At 55.2% G+C, this 16,216-nt stretch overlaps 10 protein-coding genes across 10 annotated transcripts; 3 read left to right on the forward strand and 7 right to left on the reverse strand.

Annotated features, from left to right (window-relative positions):
- Positions 1 to 440: 440 nt before the first annotated feature.
- Positions 441 to 1,499, reverse strand: HMPREF1541_09578 (uncharacterized protein; the record flags this gene model as incomplete). Its single annotated transcript, XM_008714251.1, has 1 exon — positions 441 to 1,499. The coding sequence occupies one exon, from the start codon at positions 1,497 to 1,499 to the stop codon at positions 441 to 443; it is 1,059 nt and encodes a 352-aa protein (XP_008712473.1).
- A 599-nt stretch (positions 1,500 to 2,098) lies between these two features.
- Positions 2,099 to 3,411, forward strand: HMPREF1541_09579 (uncharacterized protein; the record flags this gene model as incomplete). Its single annotated transcript, XM_008714252.1, has 2 exons — positions 2,099 to 3,316; positions 3,382 to 3,411. The coding sequence occupies 2 exons, from the start codon at positions 2,099 to 2,101 to the stop codon at positions 3,409 to 3,411; spliced, it is 1,248 nt and encodes a 415-aa protein (XP_008712474.1).
- Positions 3,412 to 3,546: 135 nt separating this feature from the next.
- On the reverse strand, positions 3,547 to 4,609 carry HMPREF1541_09580 (uncharacterized protein; the record flags this gene model as incomplete). The annotated part of the gene is made up of 2 exons (XM_008714253.1): positions 3,547 to 3,564; positions 3,605 to 4,609. 2 exons carry the CDS (start codon positions 4,607 to 4,609, stop codon positions 3,547 to 3,549), a joined length of 1,023 nt encoding a protein of 340 aa, XP_008712475.1.
- A 1,466-nt stretch (positions 4,610 to 6,075) lies between these two features.
- On the forward strand, positions 6,076 to 6,983 carry HMPREF1541_09581 (uncharacterized protein; the record flags this gene model as incomplete). The annotated part of the gene is made up of 2 exons (XM_008714254.1): positions 6,076 to 6,525; positions 6,627 to 6,983. 2 exons carry the CDS (start codon positions 6,076 to 6,078, stop codon positions 6,981 to 6,983), a joined length of 807 nt encoding a protein of 268 aa, XP_008712476.1.
- Positions 6,984 to 7,071: 88 nt separating this feature from the next.
- On the reverse strand, positions 7,072 to 7,467 carry HMPREF1541_09582 (uncharacterized protein; the record flags this gene model as incomplete). The annotated part of the gene is made up of 1 exon (XM_008714255.1): positions 7,072 to 7,467. The coding sequence occupies one exon, from the start codon at positions 7,465 to 7,467 to the stop codon at positions 7,072 to 7,074; it is 396 nt and encodes a 131-aa protein (XP_008712477.1).
- Positions 7,468 to 8,264: 797 nt separating this feature from the next.
- HMPREF1541_09583 (uncharacterized protein) lies at positions 8,265 to 9,271 on the reverse strand (the record flags this gene model as incomplete). The annotated part of the gene is made up of 2 exons (XM_008714256.1): positions 8,265 to 9,157; positions 9,208 to 9,271. 2 exons carry the CDS (start codon positions 9,269 to 9,271, stop codon positions 8,265 to 8,267), a joined length of 957 nt encoding a protein of 318 aa, XP_008712478.1.
- Positions 9,272 to 10,421: 1,150 nt separating this feature from the next.
- On the reverse strand, positions 10,422 to 11,216 carry HMPREF1541_09584 (uncharacterized protein; the record flags this gene model as incomplete). The annotated part of the gene is made up of 1 exon (XM_008714257.1): positions 10,422 to 11,216. The coding sequence occupies one exon, from the start codon at positions 11,214 to 11,216 to the stop codon at positions 10,422 to 10,424; it is 795 nt and encodes a 264-aa protein (XP_008712479.1).
- A 174-nt stretch (positions 11,217 to 11,390) lies between these two features.
- On the reverse strand, positions 11,391 to 12,095 carry HMPREF1541_09585 (uncharacterized protein; the record flags this gene model as incomplete). The annotated part of the gene is made up of 1 exon (XM_008714258.1): positions 11,391 to 12,095. The coding sequence occupies one exon, from the start codon at positions 12,093 to 12,095 to the stop codon at positions 11,391 to 11,393; it is 705 nt and encodes a 234-aa protein (XP_008712480.1).
- A 259-nt stretch (positions 12,096 to 12,354) lies between these two features.
- On the reverse strand, positions 12,355 to 14,019 carry HMPREF1541_09586 (uncharacterized protein; the record flags this gene model as incomplete). Its single annotated transcript, XM_008714259.1, has 1 exon — positions 12,355 to 14,019. The coding sequence occupies one exon, from the start codon at positions 14,017 to 14,019 to the stop codon at positions 12,355 to 12,357; it is 1,665 nt and encodes a 554-aa protein (XP_008712481.1).
- A 1,297-nt stretch (positions 14,020 to 15,316) lies between these two features.
- On the forward strand, positions 15,317 to 16,175 carry HMPREF1541_09587 (uncharacterized protein; the record flags this gene model as incomplete). Its single annotated transcript, XM_008714260.1, has 3 exons — positions 15,317 to 15,326; positions 15,374 to 15,869; positions 15,917 to 16,175. The coding sequence occupies 3 exons, from the start codon at positions 15,317 to 15,319 to the stop codon at positions 16,173 to 16,175; spliced, it is 765 nt and encodes a 254-aa protein (XP_008712482.1).
- Positions 16,176 to 16,216: the final 41 nt, after the last annotated feature.

A 16,216-nucleotide genomic window follows, 5' to 3' on the forward strand; every position in this document is an offset into this window, starting at 1 on the left:
CAAGCTGCAACAAACGGACTCCGAAGTATTGCTGCTTCCGTCGTCTTCAATCACCGCATCCATATGCGTCGTAACGGTTCAGCCAAAGCCGAGGGCGTCGGAAATGGGCCAGCGCTAACGTGAGATCCCCGAGGCTGGCTATCCTCGGGCTACCTTTCGACGACGTACTTTGCTGCGTGTATTTTCTTGCCACCACTACGGCATCCCACGGGCGCTCAGTGGCAGAGGAAGGCCAGTCAAAAGCGAGCAGTTGTAGGTCCCTGGGGCTGAGTAAGGCCATTGACTGTCCCTGATTCACGGTCTACCTGTGCAGGCTGTACACTGTGAGCACTTGGTCCATGTCGGAATACTCGCACAGCTTGAGTATGGACCCATATAGTAGTTAGACCTAGCTGTCTTTACAGACTCGAGCTACTTGGATAGCCTATCGAACTCAAATCTCACGCTTTGGTTTCTTCATGCTTCCCAACGGGCTGCTTCTCCACTTGCTCCTCCTTCACCAGAGCCACTTCCTTCCTGGGCCCCTGCTCTTGCTCAGGCTCCGGCGTCGGCTTCTTGCGATACCACGTCCTCCCGAAATGATGCTGCACCAACTTCGGCCCAAACGCCGGATCCCCACTGTGACTGTGCTTCTGGTGTCCAGCAAAACCGTTGATAGGCAGGATCAGCACATCCCCAAGTAGCATCGGCTCCTTGAGCGCATGGAACGTCTTCCAGTCGACGTTGTGTCCCTGGTCGCGCAGTACCTCCATGACAACATCGGTGATCATTCCCGGCCCCGTGGCCTCGAGCGTCTCGACCATTTCGAGCTTGAGGTTTGAGAGAGTCTGCCGCTTCTGGCGGGCTAAAAACTCCAGGTTGCTGATGACGCGGGCGGCGGCGCGCTCGAAGATGGGATGGCCCGGCTTGGCCATCAGGGTCCACTGGTTGAAGGAGATGGGCCGAACGAACATCTTCATGCTACTGTCGTCGTACTCGATGCCCACGACCGCGTTGGCTGACAAGCGGTACTGTGCCGGGATCCACTGCGTGATCGGCATTAGGCACGAAGTGTCGATGTCGCTGTAGACGCCGCCGCGGGAGAGGATGACGAGGTAGCGTAGTAGGTCGGCGCGCAGTACGGGGACTCGGAGCTCGTTCCAAAAGCGGAGAAGGGAGGGCCGGTAAGGGAAGTGCTGCTGCACAAAGTCGTTGGCATCTTTGTCTGTGAGAATGACATGCGTGTGGTTGGGGTTTTGCGTCGACCACGTCTGGGACTGTTTGGCATACTCTTTGATGCCGTCGGTGCTGCCAGTTTGCCAGATGGTGCGGGGAAAGTCACGAACCCCAGGCAAGGAAGTTGACGGTGTCGATGGCACAAGTCCAGCATCAGGATCCAGGGGTTGTTGAATACTTTGGTGGTCATGTGCTTCTGAAGATTGGGCTCGGACCCATAGCCGCGGTCCGCTTGAGGACTGATAAGAGAGCAGAAGTGCTATGGTGATGACGATGGCGACCATGCAGCAGAGTAGTTGTCGTCGTAGCATTCGCGGTGTCAGTCCTGCTGACGAACTACAGTCCATGGCGTGACTGGTGCTCCTCAACACCTTCTATGGCGCGCAGCTTTGAGTGATGTTGATGAAAGCAGAAGTCAGAAAGGAGTGGCCGCTGCTCACTGGAATCTGTCATTGATTCGCGGTTAGCGCCAGGTATAGAGCAGAGGTGACGTTCGTAATACAAGGCCGTCATTACATTGACGCAGTTCAGCCACCAACCACCGCTAGCGCAGGGGACCCTGTCATCGGGACGAAAACTCCACCGGTACCAGATCGTTCTGCCGTCAAGTTTCACGGACGAGGCTTATACCCCTTGCGTCAATACTCCTGCACGCACGTTGAGTGGCGTCTGTCGCCAAGAAACGCATCAACACTCCCTGGGGTTGGCCTCAGTGGAAAAAGTCCGTTCAGGGAGGTCCGGCGGCTTGCCCACAGTAGGGTGTACTTGGTAGCATAACAACTTCGCAGTCCAGCTCAACGGTTGAATGGATATTTGTGTCCTCGTCTGCGAGAACTAGCTCTGTCGGTCAGATATCTTACCTCGTTACTGAATCGCATCAACTATGCTGGTACCGTTGTGGAATCGGGTGACATTGCGGTATGTGGCCTTGGCCGCAATCCTGCTCTTTGTTCTGCACGCCAGCTTCAGTCTCACACATGAGCACAACCCTCTGCCCCGTCTCAAAACTGCCTTCTCAAATCTAAAAGGTGGCGATCCGAGTAGCGATATTTTCAACAGGACTCTCGGATTCGAAAAGGTATTCGCCATCGGTCTGCCAGCACGGACGGACAAGCGAGACATCACCGCCTTGGCATCGTCGCTGTCCGAATTCGACATCACCTGGCTCCCTGGCGTGCTCTTTCGGGACATGGACGCCAAGGCCATCCCTGATGGCTGGGACATGGATCCGGCCATTCAAGGTTCAGAGAAAGAGGCCTTCATAGGCTCCTGGCGGGCACACATGGATGCCCTCGTGCACATCGTCGAGAACAACATTCAGACAGCCTTGATTCTGGAGGACGACGCAGATTGGGACATCACCATCAAGCAGCAGTTCTCGCACTTCGCCACCGGCGCCAAAGCATTGCAAGAACTGCGCAGCAACAGGACAGCCCCTTCCGACTCTGCTTACGGACGCGACTGGGACGTGCTCTGGTTGGGCCATCGTAAGGTCGGCCCAGACAACGCCCGGCAGCCCGTTTATGTCCTGACCAACGACACCACCGTCCCTCCCGTCGACGTTCGTCACGGATATTGGCGGCAGTCGCATGTCCCCACCGAGGCGGGCGCTGACAACACGCGTCTCATTGTGCGTACCAGGTTCAGCAGCGGCACTTTTGCGTATGCCGTGAATCTGCGATCCGCACTCAAGATCGTCGCCGCACTGCAGGTCAACACCCAGCCGTACGACATCGCCCTGTCTCAAATGTGCCACGAGAACTACATCAAGCCGTTTGACTGCTACGCACCCTATCCGCCGCTGATGGCGACACATCGTGCAGCGGGTTCCGCGAGTAGGGACAGCGACATCCACACAGTAGCTGCCGCAACGGCGCAGATGCACGAAGAATCCACGTGGGATGTCGTATATTCGGTGATGCAGAACGTCAAGACGCTGCTAGCGGGCGACCGTTGGGTGAAAAGTCAGTGGCCCAAGCAGACCGCGCCGGGCCGGTGGGCGGACGATATCCTCCAGGTGCAGGGCCGGGTGGAGTGGATGGACTTTGAGAACATGCAGGAGAAGCACATCAAGAATATCAACGGCGAGGAGAAGAAGCCAGTGCCTGCTCCTGCGAAACCAAAGCCAGAGCCACCAGTCGCGAAGCCAGAGGAGTCAACCAAAAGGCCGCAGGAAGCAGTTGCGAAACCGAATGATGCGGTGCCAAAGTCATCCAATACCACCTTACTGGAGACGTAGCCGCAGCTGCGGTGTGAGGGTGCGTGATGATCCACGCGATTGCCGACCAATCTCGAGCAGCGGCCACTCCAGATACAGTGCCCACTCCTCACTCAGCACATGGGCGATGGCTTGCACAACATCGGCACCCACGCCGGCATAGAACCATACGTGGTTGACGCGATGCAGCACCGCACCGTAGTACGCCAGGACCACGAGTGAAGCTTCGTCGCGAGCCCTCAGCAGGCGGTAGAAGCGGGCATCGAGCCACACCGGCAGGCCGGCGATCTTGCTTAGGCCGTCATTTCCGGATGATGGATAACGGATGAGGAGCGTGCGGATCAGCTCGATGGTCGGCAGGAGGATCTCGGCCCGCGTGCTTGCACCGGCAGTCGCATCGGCCTCCGTGTCACCAACAATTCGAACAGTCAAGGCCGCGAGCGCTTCTGCACACGGCTTTTGAGCAGCGGACTCCTCTGGAGCATCGAGCACCGGCAGGTTGTTCATCATATCTCTCAGATCTCCCGCATTCAGCCACGTGCTGGCCTGTTTAGCGATGGCCAGCGCGCCCTTGAGCAGCTCGAAAACGCCGACGAGGCTGTCGATGAGGCTCTGCGGACTGCCCGGCTGGTCGTAGAAGCCCAGACTCAGTCGAGAGCAGGAAATACCGGCGAGCAGCTGGGAAAAGGCGAACAGGGCGTGACAGTTGTCCTCATTGATATCGTCGAGCAGACTGATGTAGATGGGTAGTGCCTCCTGATAATAGTAGCTGGCGGCGTCAAATAGTTCGTCGGGGAACTCGGGCTTGCCGCAGTGCAGCTTGTGCTGGGCGGCGACGGCAAAAAGGCCCAGGAGCAGGAAGCGGTGCTTGAAGGCGTGCTTGGGGACGACGTCTCGCCATAGTGAGACGAGATGCTGATCGTGGCCCACTGTTGGTGCGGTGAAGGCTGTATAATGGTGCATGAGCTCGACTTCCAGCGCGGCACTGGGAATGGGGGCTATAGAAGGCGACCTCGAGAGAGCCGGTTTGATCGCTGTCTCAGCAGCGTAGGTGCAATCACGAGACAGCCGGTTGCAGTTGTCGCACGTCGGTCGCTCGAGCCCGCAGCGGACTTTGCGCCGCTTGCAGGTGAGGCAACCTCCCCGGACCTTGTGGTAGCTTCTCCTCGTCGACATGTGTGATGCGGGCAGAATTGCGCATGATGGAAGATTGCCTTGTTGTCCTCAGCCAGATATGTTGAATGTTTCACGATGTTTGTGAAAAGTTCCGGGCGTCCCACAGCCCCAGGCAGCAGTCCTTGGCCGCAAATTGCCCCATTCCGAGCCTCCGACGCCCTATTCTACTCAACGCCGTCCATCACACGACATTAACATACTTCTCCCAACGTTTGTTTGAGTGCAGTAGGTCCTGGTATAACATCCGCAAAGAAGGTATCCGTACATCTGAAGTCGTGCTTGCCAGAAAAGAGAATCCAGATATAAACGGGCATGAGCCTTTGCAAGGACGAGCAGCTCCAACCACAGGCCACACTCTCACCTCGTAGTCGTGTCTTTTTGACTGATCATGGAAGAAAACGTTGGCATTATGAGCATTCATTGAGTCGGCTGCTTAGACCCTCATTCGTGATCAGGGCGAACATCGAACCAGTGGCCGCCTCTGACATGCCCTACCCATAGAGGTCCAAGTAGTGCAATTTCCATGTTCTCTGATCTAATATAGGCGCAAGTTGGCTCAGACACACCCCCCTCTCAAGCGCCACAACAACCCTCGACCGGAGCCAGCGAAGCAGCTACCTCGGCAGACTATCAGACATCCATCGCACTCTCTACAGGGCTGTTCGCTCCACATGAGCTCATGCTCCAGATGGATAGGCAGTGAAACTCTTGGCGCCCCTCGCCTCCCCCCTCCCCTCCCCCCAATGCAGCCCTTGCCTCATCGACTTAGCGCCCGCAACTTGCATAGCCCAGGCCCCCAAACTTGAACTTACTTACCGCGTCGCATTGTCGGTTGCACCACCACCCGCTCGGCCACCAAAGCAGCTTACGAAACCTCGGATCGTCAGCTGCGGCATTGATGCATAGACGAATAGCGCGTCTCCGACATCCTTGCCGGTGATCACAAACAGGCCACCTAACAAATCGGAGCCGCGGAGGGCCTGGCCGGTGCCCTGAATACTGTACCCCACAATTCGGATTTGAAACCACTGGTAGACTGGACGGTTTCTGACAATCAGAATGCATGGCATTGTCAGAAAGTAGAGGGGCAATGGCACGCTTTCGTGCGGAGGCCGGGAATCCCGGACGAAGAGGTCCAAGAAAGAGAGGCTTAGAATTAATCAAAGAGCTTGTGGAACTCGCGAAGCAAGAGAGAGAGAGTGCGTGTGTGAGAGTGAGGGGTAGGGTATATATGTCGCTTAGGTCCCCTGCGTTTTGGTATAAGAAGTCTGAGTATTTGGGCGAGAACTCTTCGCTGACTACACGACTGAGTTGCTATCTGCCTTGCCACTACATACGGCAAGATCTCTTGGAATTGTCCCGCCAAACCAACACACCCCAACCCAGCCCCTCTATCAAACCCCCCATATACCTCCCCTTCCTTCCACAGCCGCCAAGCCACCGTATCACCACCACAACCACCAACAATGCCTCCGACCCAGCCCCCAACGTTCCTCCTCGTAACCGGCTCCTTCGCCCTCCCCAGCATGTACGAACCCGTCCTCTCCCTCTTGCCCCGACACCTAACCCTGCACGTGCCGCACCTGCGCACCGTCTCCCCCGGCCGCGACCGATCCGGCACCGTCCCCGCGCCCACCATGTCCGACGACGCGGCCTACATCGCGTCCGAAATCCGCAAGTTGGCGGACGACAAGGGAACGGATATCGTGTTGTTGGCGCATAGTTATGGCGGGGTGCCGATGAGTGAGTGTTTGGGGTTGGAGGGGGTGGTGAAGAGTGAGAGAGCCAAGGAGGGGAAGAGGGGTGGGGTGGTGAGGGCGGGGTATTTGACTTGTTTGGTGCCTGAGGTCGGGGGGACGGCGATGGGGGTGCTGGGGGAGGTGAAGGAGGAGGATCGCTTGGTGTTCAAGGTGTTGGTGAGTCTTCGTCTTCTTCTTCTTCTTCTTCTTCTTCTTCTTCTTCTTCTTGCAGGCTGTTCTCGATGAGGGCCACTGTGCTGACTTGATGGTCCCCCCAGGACGACGGCTGGATGTACCACGAAGACCTCAATCGCACGCGCGACGTCGTGTGCTCCAACATGAAGCCCGAGGATGCGGATCCCTGGTTCGCCAACTGGCCGCGACATTCGGCCATCAGCTTTGCGGGCGAGTTGACGCACGCCGGGTACAAGAATGTGCCCGTCAGCTATCTGCTGTGTGAGGGAGATAGGTGTGTCCCGCCTGATGTGCAGAGGAAGGGGATCGAGACGATCGAGAAGGCGAGTGGGAGCAAGGTTGACGTTACGTCGGTTGCGGCGGACCATGCGCCGAATGTGAGCGCGCCGCAGACAGTGGTGAATTGGATTGTGAAGATGGCCGAGATGGAGTCTTCGTAGGCGAGAATAGATGTGGAGCTCGTCGTGTTTGAACGCGCCTGAAGAGGCCGGTCGGATCGGGAAGCATCGTTGAGAGCATCGTATAGTTTCAGAACAGGAACCCCCACTTGTCTGCAAATTGTCTTGATACTTTCCACGCACGGGGCTCCCATGATGGGGCGCCCGCATCGATCTGAAAGCTCGGCGTTGTCAGTAAGTCGCGAGCAAATTCGTCGTCGTCGAACAATCCGTTCATGGTAATCATGTTGTCGCGCATCCGAGGAAACGGAAAACGATCGACCCCCATTTGATGGATGGTGATCATCTGTGTTGAAGTCGGCCGCAGCGAGCCGGGGACATGATCGCCAGCTGGTGGGGATCTGGACGGCACCACGGTGCAACACGAGAGGCCGAGCACTTCGCCGTTGAAGTAGAGGGCCGCAGCTATAGAATGGGTCAAGCCCAGCTCGCGAATGATCGTGGGTGTCGCGTTGAACAAATCCATTTCGTCCTCGAGGCTTAGAGGCGTGAATGCGAATACGGTGCTGGCGATGCTAGATTGGGGTGCAGTGGTATCAAGATCAAGAGCAGTTGCCGAGATGAGCTGACAACAATGCACTGTCTCACTGGTAAGGCTACGACACTTTGCTGTACAGTCGCCATGAGACGGAGCCGTGGCCTTCTGCGCTTCTCGCAGTCGTTTCCCTAATATCAGACATTTGTCAGCATATAGGCTGGCATTGCAGTCGTGAAGAGAACACTCGAGGTTGAGAGTTCCGATTATCGACAGCCTATCTATCAACGACATTATAGTAGGCGCCACAGCACCAGTACTTCATCATCTGGGGTGATCAATGGGCATAACAGGAAGCGGCAGAGCTGTACGTACGTCTCGCTCGCTGGGCCAATCTATCTTGGATCTGCTTGCGCTTCTTGGCGTCGGTTACCAGATGCCAATCGTCTGCGTCGGCTGGAGGTGGCATCGTCCCGAGATTTCTGCTCCGCATACTGTACTGGTAGTAGTGCTGCAATTGAGGTTTCGTAGAGACTGTTGAGCAGAGGCAATGGCACGATCAGGGTGGGTTCATAGCAGTGGAGACGGTCGGACCGGAGCAATCGTTGCACCGTCTTGGCGTAATCGGTATATTGCCTTGAAAGGTCCAAGGGCTGATCTATCGACTTGGTAGCCAGACCTACTGACCCGTTCAAGAGTTTCTGTCATGTATGAGAGGAGCAACTCCACCCATTACCACATGGTAAGGCGCATACACTTCCACTCTCCACAGCAGAACGAGCCCTAGCTCAGAGCTCCCACACTGCTCCGTACGCATGCGTCTGCGCATTCTCTACTAGGCCGACATATAAGGTTGCGACCTCCACAGGCTGTGCGACGCGTCCCATAGGCAGTGTTCCAACCCTGTCGTTCGCAATCTCACTCACAAGACCCTGCGTCGGTAAGAAAGGCGTGTACACTATTCCGGGCGCGACCGCGTTCACTCGAATGCCGTTCTGTTGCATCAGACCAAAAGCCAGGGCTCGAGAATAGGTCGCCAGGAAGGCTTTCGTCGAAGCATAGGTGGCACCCTCATAGGGTGGACTTTCAACAATCCTGGAGGCGGTGAAGACGATGCTGGATCCGGGTGGCATGTATGGGACCGCGGCACGGGTAATGTAGAAAGGGGCGAAGACATTCGTCTCGAGTGTACGTCGAAAGACTTCGGTGCTCAGGGTTGTGATGTTCGGAGCAAGCTGTGTCCATCCAGCATTATTGATGAGGATGTCAATGCCTTCCATCTGTACAGCTGCATCGGCGACGAGTTGCTCACAGAAGGTTTCGTTACGGATATCGCCTGGTAGAGTGAAGACCCGGGAGTCGGTGGTGGACTCGATGATGGAACGAACGTCTTCCGCGTCAGACTGCTCGTCTGGGAGGTAGTTAATAGTGACATCTGCGCCCTCCCTTGCGAACGCAATGGCGACTGCCCGGCCAATGCCCGAGTCCCCGCCTGTGATCAGTGCTCGACGACCAGCTAGACGGCCGCTGCCCACATAGCTGTCTTCGCCACAATCGGGTGGTGGATCGAACTCGCTTTGCAGACCTGTGTTGCCCAAGCGGTATGGCGGTGGAAGGGTCACGTTTTGCAGATAGAGCTCTCGAGGGTCGCGTAGAGGACTTGAAGTACTGGAGTTTTGTGCTGGAACTATGTCAGAAGCCCGAATAATGCTTTTGCTGTGCATGACTTACCAGATGCGATCGAACACATTGCCAGTACCATGGTCGCAATGCCGAGGCCGGATCGTGGAGCCATATTGCAGTGTCTTTTTGCGTAGCTGGGATCTTCACGGTGTTGTGGAAGTTCGTTGATGGTGAGTCACAAACTGTCGCTGATGATATCGTGTTTATGAGGGCGTCATTGTTCCGAATTTATATTGCATCTGAGTACGTCGAAGATGGCCAGCGATGGCTATGTGGCTCTGAGGCTGAGCAAATGTCGGCGTGGAGTTAATATCACCGTCTACTTCGGTGCGGCGGATCATGCCCACCTAGGTTGTCATGTCTTAGCTTCATGCTTACAACTCGTTCATACCGAGATTGGACTCTTGTAGCAGCCTCACCAACCGACATGTCGTTCGGGTTTAATGCTGCCGGGGGCTCTCTGAACGAGCTTGGCGCCATGTGTGGATTTTGACTTGAATTACTGGGTATCAGTGACAGACTCAATAAAGGCATAGTCGGACAAGCAGTGCTTCGGCCAAGGTCTCGTAAGCGGAGGCATTGTCGCTTGCGCCACGCAGCTCGGTGGAGTTTGTGTGCATGACGACGAGAAATTGTTGATTGAGCCCTGACGGTAGTCAGATTTCGAACCGCCTCAGCGATCTTCGATGCGATCTTTTGAGTTGGCAAGTTGCAAGAACGGGTGAGGTTGGATTTGGCAATCTGCGGGTACACCGCTCGCCATACCTCAAGCGTCCACTGATTGCCTTTCTTGTTCGACGCCAGCGTCAGTGTTGACTTTTGGTCTGCAGCATCAAGCTCATGTCACTGAGGAAGGCGAAAGCTGCGTCGGATGTACGAGCATAATAGGGAGAAGGGTGTTTGTAGCGGGCCACGGCGAGGAACGGATAATGACCGACTGTTATGCAGGACTTCTCAAATGGCTACGGAAGAGCTGAAGGTCGTGTCCCGCGTGGTGTCGGTCCGGCTGCCACAGAACGAGATGCCCTCGGAAATTCGCGTCAGTTACATCGAGCGTAAGAAGGAAAGAAGTAGATAGTTGGTTGGATGAAGTAAGGCAAAGTTTGTATGACAGGCTACAGAGATCTGTAAGCGGGTCGCAGATTGGTTTGTCTCCCGCCAGCCATGGTTCACACCAGGGCATATGAACGTATCCAGGTCTGCGAGCCAAGAAGCTTTCAAGTCATTCCGCATTCTGCGCAACCCATTTGCTCACTAGGAGCTCAAAGCTCTTCGAGGATCGCCATCTTTACCACATAACGACCATTTGACCAGCTTCTGCTCTCGATATCCATGTCTCGTCTGATGGCGGCGAACTTTTCGCAGAAGTCGTCGAGGTCTCGATTGACCTCATCGCGTTTGTTCCGAGCGCACTCAAAGGTGAATTCGATGCCATCAAGGGACGGAAGGGTGTCCGCAAGTGCTGCAGCAGAGCAGCCCATGATTGTGGTGATTATTGCGCCGGCGGGTTGGTTCCACAAGTCGTAGGATTCCCAGGGCAATGGGAAAATGCGCAGGTAGACGATGCGGGAGCACTCTTCGGGGGAGAATTTCGCAATTTCGTGGCCGAGAATGATGCGTTTGTGAATCTTGAGGTCGATCTTATGGTTGGTACCAAACCACTCTTCGAGCTCCTTGCGAAATTGCCTGTTTACGCCGTGAAGACCAGAGAAGCCAATGCCGGGTGTCCTGAAGCGTATAGTGTACCCAACCTCTTTAGCGTACCGGGTACTCAGAAGTTGCAGCTTTACCAGCCGTCCTTCGGTGTGGGCGTAGATGCGGTCGCGCAGCTCGAGAGGAAGACTCAGGAGAGTTGGGGTAGGCGGCGCTGGACCAGTGGAGGGGTGGGAGAGACAAACGGCTTTTGAGGTTGTCACGTGTGATTCATCGTTGGAGTCACAGTCGTCACGCTTGCGCTTGTTGGGAATCCGCTGGGCATCTTCGCCCCCATCAGATTGATACTTCATGAACGACAGCGAGCCACTGACGCGGAGAACCGAGTTTGCAGAAAAGAGCATGGGCGATCGAGTGAGGTGTTCTTCAGAACTTGACGAGTTCGAGAAGATACCCTTGGAGTTGATCAACTCTTGGCATTTCGGACTTCACTCGACGTGCCTATTGTGTGGGCTGCGGATTAGTGCAGTCACTAATACCGACAATCAACAATAGCGAAACTTCGCAGTCAACTGCATTCAGCTGTATCCATCGAGAGAAGCGTCGGTGGTCGCTTGAGTTGCCTCTTCAGCCTCCGCGCGCCTCGCGCTCCAGAAGCCTCGGCCATAGCTCACCAGGATCTCCGCACCTTTGCTGATGCCGTTGTCGTCTTGTCTCTTCGATTTAGTCTTTTTGTCCCTCTTGGCAGCCTTAACAAACACACCCACGCCTCGCTCTCTCTTTCCGTTCTTGGCTTTGACGATGACATCCCGGAATTCGGCATTGGGTCGGTCGGCAATGCCACGATAGTCATTGATAAAGCGAGCCTCGTTGCCCATGTTGTTAGCATCGATGGCAAGACCTAGGTCGCGGTCGAGCGAGAGATCATAGTCGGACTTGGGCTCATGAGAGTTGTAGTCTGTAAAGGCGGCGGAAGGCTCAGCTTGCGTAGAGTGGACAAGGCCGAGGTAGAGGCAGATGAAACTGTCTGGAGCATGTACCTGCGTAGTAAAGAGTCCACATTGGCCGCATGCCGGATGAGCTGGGTCGTTGATCGGGGTGATGCAAATGTTGGAGTAGGGCGTCTGCGGAGGAGGAATGGTGGCGACGTCTGCTTCCAACGACGGCGAGCTCAGAGCTTTTGTCGACAATGTGTCTTTGGGTACATCCGGACTGAGGATCGAAGCCGAAAGATATGGTAAGGATGTGGGCCAATTCTCCGGGCCGACTCTGGCTTTTGGCATCGTCTGTCACGAAAACTGTCTATATTGGCCGAATCCGACTTGATCTCTCTTCATGGCTGGATTCTGGCCGACCTATGATTCTCGTTGAGGTCACCGAAGGACGATGCCCGGTGCAACCACAAGTGTGGTAGCACGACCCCGGATGTGCGAGGTCAGCGATGCTTGGCGTACAATGCCCGCTAGGCCCGATTTGGTGCGGCATACACGTCTAAGACAGGGAAGTCTTGTTCGACAGCGTTAGGACTTGACAGCCTAATGATCATCGCTTCAAGTCGTCTCGCATCGTTGACTGCGTCTCTGCTTCGTCGAGAATCCACCGCCACATGTTGATAGAGTTATTCACGCCTTTGATAGGATCCGGGGCGGTGAATCGATACTGAAAAGGGACGTACAGCGACGAGACTTGCTCGGTCGCGTTGCGTGATCCAGAAAGGTCGTTGTATTTCTGCATTGCCAAATCATAGCCATTGATACCCTCACTGATCAACTCAACATCGTATTGTCCAGTCTGATCGCCCTCCATGCCTTTTAGTTGCGCAATCCATGACCGCCAGATGATCGTGTATAGCAGGATGCCATACTCGATGCTAAGGTCAATGAAGTCCCGCAGGTCTTTGTCGTGAGTCCGAATTTGCCGAGCTGGCCCTGGCAACATCTCCCAGATGTAGACAGCGAGGGCCTTCTCGCCGAGCACATCCTCCACAGTTCCATCCGACAAGATGGCCTCAAAGTCTCCCTTGAGCGCGGAATCTGCGCCTCCGATATAGTAGTCTCGAGTCCAAGGCAGGTTGCCGACCTGATGGACAAGTGAGTAGTGGCCAAGTAGAGTGCCCCTCGTCGAAAGCAGAGCAATTTCGCGCAGAGCACGTGCTGATTCCTCGTCCAGTTCCAGCGTGTGGCGGACCCACGAATGGAAAAGCTCTTCTTCAGTTCTTGATGTATCGGTGGCCCAATTGGCAATGACCTCGACATTCATATCGATCCAGAACTCGTTAGCAGGATAAGGACCACGCCAGCCACCGCCTCGAGGCCAAGCGAAAATTCCTTGGAATAGATCGTGGTCAAGCAGATCCGTCAGGCTTTTGGCACCAGCATCTTCCATATTCTCGTCAAAACCATTGATTACACCTTTCATTACGTAGTTCGGAACCGCACCTTTGCCTTCGTACTCGCGCTGGCACTGAATCTCTACCAGAAACGGGTGCTGACCAATTCCCAAGGTCGGGTTGAACGGCAATGTTCGCCAGTAGTCACCTTTAGTATGCTTGATGACCATGACCAAATTAGGATGCGGCTCGATTGCGTCGGCCACTGTGAGATAGTAGCTGGGGTCTGTATGAAAGCCATCAAAGCTCCATGTCCGGTAGAAGACCAGCTTATTGTGCTTCCGTACCACAATTTCATCCAAAATCTTTAGCAAATGGATATGGCTGTCCGGACCATCTGTGATGGGGCTGCTGCCTTGGTGGAAAGGAACATCGTGGGTGTATATTTCGCCGGTTCGGATTACAAGGCCATCCAGATCGGGGAAGCGCACAAAAACTGCATCAAGCATGTACTTGGTCAGGTTTATCATCAGATCAGAATCGAAAGACCAATAACCCTTTTGATCAGTAATGGCTGGCCAGTACTTATCGGCAAGAGTTCTTGGCAAGACGAAAACGTCGGACCAGTACATGGCTTTCATCCCCGCTGCGTGCATGGCTTCGATCTCACGGTCGATTTCGGCAGCTCGAAGCTCGACCCAGGCCCTGCCTTCGCTTCCTTCGGGGAAAACGTCTGGGTCGAAGGAATCCCACGTGATGGCTGTATGAGGTGGTCGGCCATCGTTTTTGACCATCACATTGAAGCCAAGTTCACGAACAACGCGAGGATCGGAGTATTTGGTCTTGGTAAGCCCTTCACCGGGGTTTTTATGAACCATGCTAGCGCGCCATTTCAATGCAGTCCCGTTGGCTGTGGGCGCGTCAAGCGGTTGCTGTACGCGGTCGGCGTCATGACTCCTGGCAGGAGATTCCCAATGGGAAGGGACTGATGTGTTCCCTGTGATAGCAAGGAACAACACACTGACGACGAGAAGACACCACATGATTGCTAGAGAGCTGCTTCAGCTCACTGAGCTCAGACATGAGCTACCCAGAGGAGAGCCTAGGTATCATTGAGACCTGGCAGGTGAAACGACTCGGCAGAACCGCGGCAGCATCGCGCCAAGCCTGAGACTGCTATCTACAACCCGGTACATGGTGTCCGCACCTCAGCTTGCATCCAACGTGGGCAATAAGCCCACTAGTCATCTAGGAGTAATGCTCTGCTGTCGGTTTACGGATAGCAATTGCTACAGATTGGTCTTTTAGATTGCTCTGTTGGCTCAAGAAATAGCAGAAGAGCCCTGGCCTACGTCATATATATGCTAGGGCTACAACGGATTGTAAGGAGTAGCTACAGTCATCAGGTGATATATACGCAGCCTTACATGTTTGAATGGCACCTCCAACTATGAACCAAGATGGGTTACAGCAGCAACATGAACGGTACAGACAGCCTGCTGCTTGTCACAGCACCGTCAACGATGGCTATGTCGCACGGGACTTGTAAGTACACCCACTCCAGGACTCTGTACGACATCTCATTCGCACAGGTACTCCGGTGGGCTCATGTGGAGAAATGAATAGGGCACGGGCAACAACGACTCAGCAGCACAGCCACTTCAACGGGAGCCGCGTTGACGGTGACGAAAACCGCAGAAGCGCAGAAGAGGGCAACGAAGCTTGACGAAGGTTTCTGGCCCGCCAAGAGCACATCGCCGAGGAAGCCGGCCGCGCTTTTCCTTGCTGGGTGTTGACGCCTAACTCTGACAGGCTTAGCGGTAGCAGAGAAAAGAGCACCGGCCGCGCCACGACGTCATCTGCTCTGCTACTGTTGGTTGTTGACGGTTTCCCAAGCTGCGCTGGCCGCGACTGACTTCGGGCTGACTGACAGCAGGGCACCACACATTTCCCGGGGCTGCAACACGCAGGCAACCTGTAATGGTGACCTCACCCCTGCTCAGTTCTGTTGCCCTGTTTTCTCCATAAACTGGTCCTCCCACAACTCTGTCTTCCCTGTCCCTGCCACCACACGAAACAGCAGCAATCAGTAGCTAGCGACCAGCGTCCAACAGCAGCTCATCGGTAGCAAGCTCGCCTACGACCAGCTCCAGCTCCATCTCGAAACACTTCACCATGGCCTCAAGTACGTCACCTTCTTCAGAAACGCCTCACTACTAACAACCGCTGCAGAAGGAATCTTTGGGCTCCTGTCCCTCATCCTCGTCGCGGGCGGTCTGCTGTTGATGTTCTTCATCCTGCTGGCCGGTGCAGTCGACGGGGCCCCAGTCAATCGCTGGTACTTCCTCGAAGCCGATACGAGCAATATTCCGAATGCGCCTCCACTGTCAAGATGGACATACTGGAATGTATGCGGTGTCGATGGCTCCAGAACCGCCTGTGGGGATGCCAACTATGAGAAAGTGCACCCAGCCTTCCCTCTTGACCCGGCGAGCCACCGCACCTTCGATACCGATGTCAATGTCCCGGAGAACTTTGTCCGCAATCACGGCTACTACTTCTACTTGACCCGGTTCATGTTCGCTTTCATGCTGATCGCTCTTTTCTTCGCCGTTTGCGCCCTCTTGACCGGCGTATTGGCCCTCTGCACTCGGATCGGAGCATACCTGTCTGGCCTATTGACGATGATCGCTTTGTTCTTTCAACTCATCCAAGCTTCCCTCATGACGTGGGTACATCTCAAGGTGTTCAATTTCTCTGCTAACGTTATACTAGTGCTGCGTATGTGAAAGGTCGGGACAATTTCCGCAGCAACGACCAGTCTGCTCGCATCGGCAAGTATGCCTTCGGCTTCACCTGGGCTGCCGCGGCTTGTTTCTTCCTTGCCTCCGTCTTTTTCTGCCTGGGTGGCTCCCGGAGCAAGGACCGAACCACGACCAAGACAACCAAGCGCCGTAATTTCTTCGGCGGCAAGCGAAGCAGGAGTACTCGAAGCCGAGGGAGCTTTATTAATGGCAGCAAAGAATATTCGTGAGCCGACCGCGAGCCCTACTCAGCGAGAGTCAGCTGCGAGCA

The sequence above is a fragment of the Cyphellophora europaea genome (genome assembly GCF_000365145.1).
Source record: "Cyphellophora europaea CBS 101466 unplaced genomic scaffold supercont1.10, whole genome shotgun sequence".
In the NCBI taxonomy this organism is placed as follows: domain Eukaryota; kingdom Fungi; phylum Ascomycota; class Eurotiomycetes; order Chaetothyriales; family Cyphellophoraceae; genus Cyphellophora; species Cyphellophora europaea.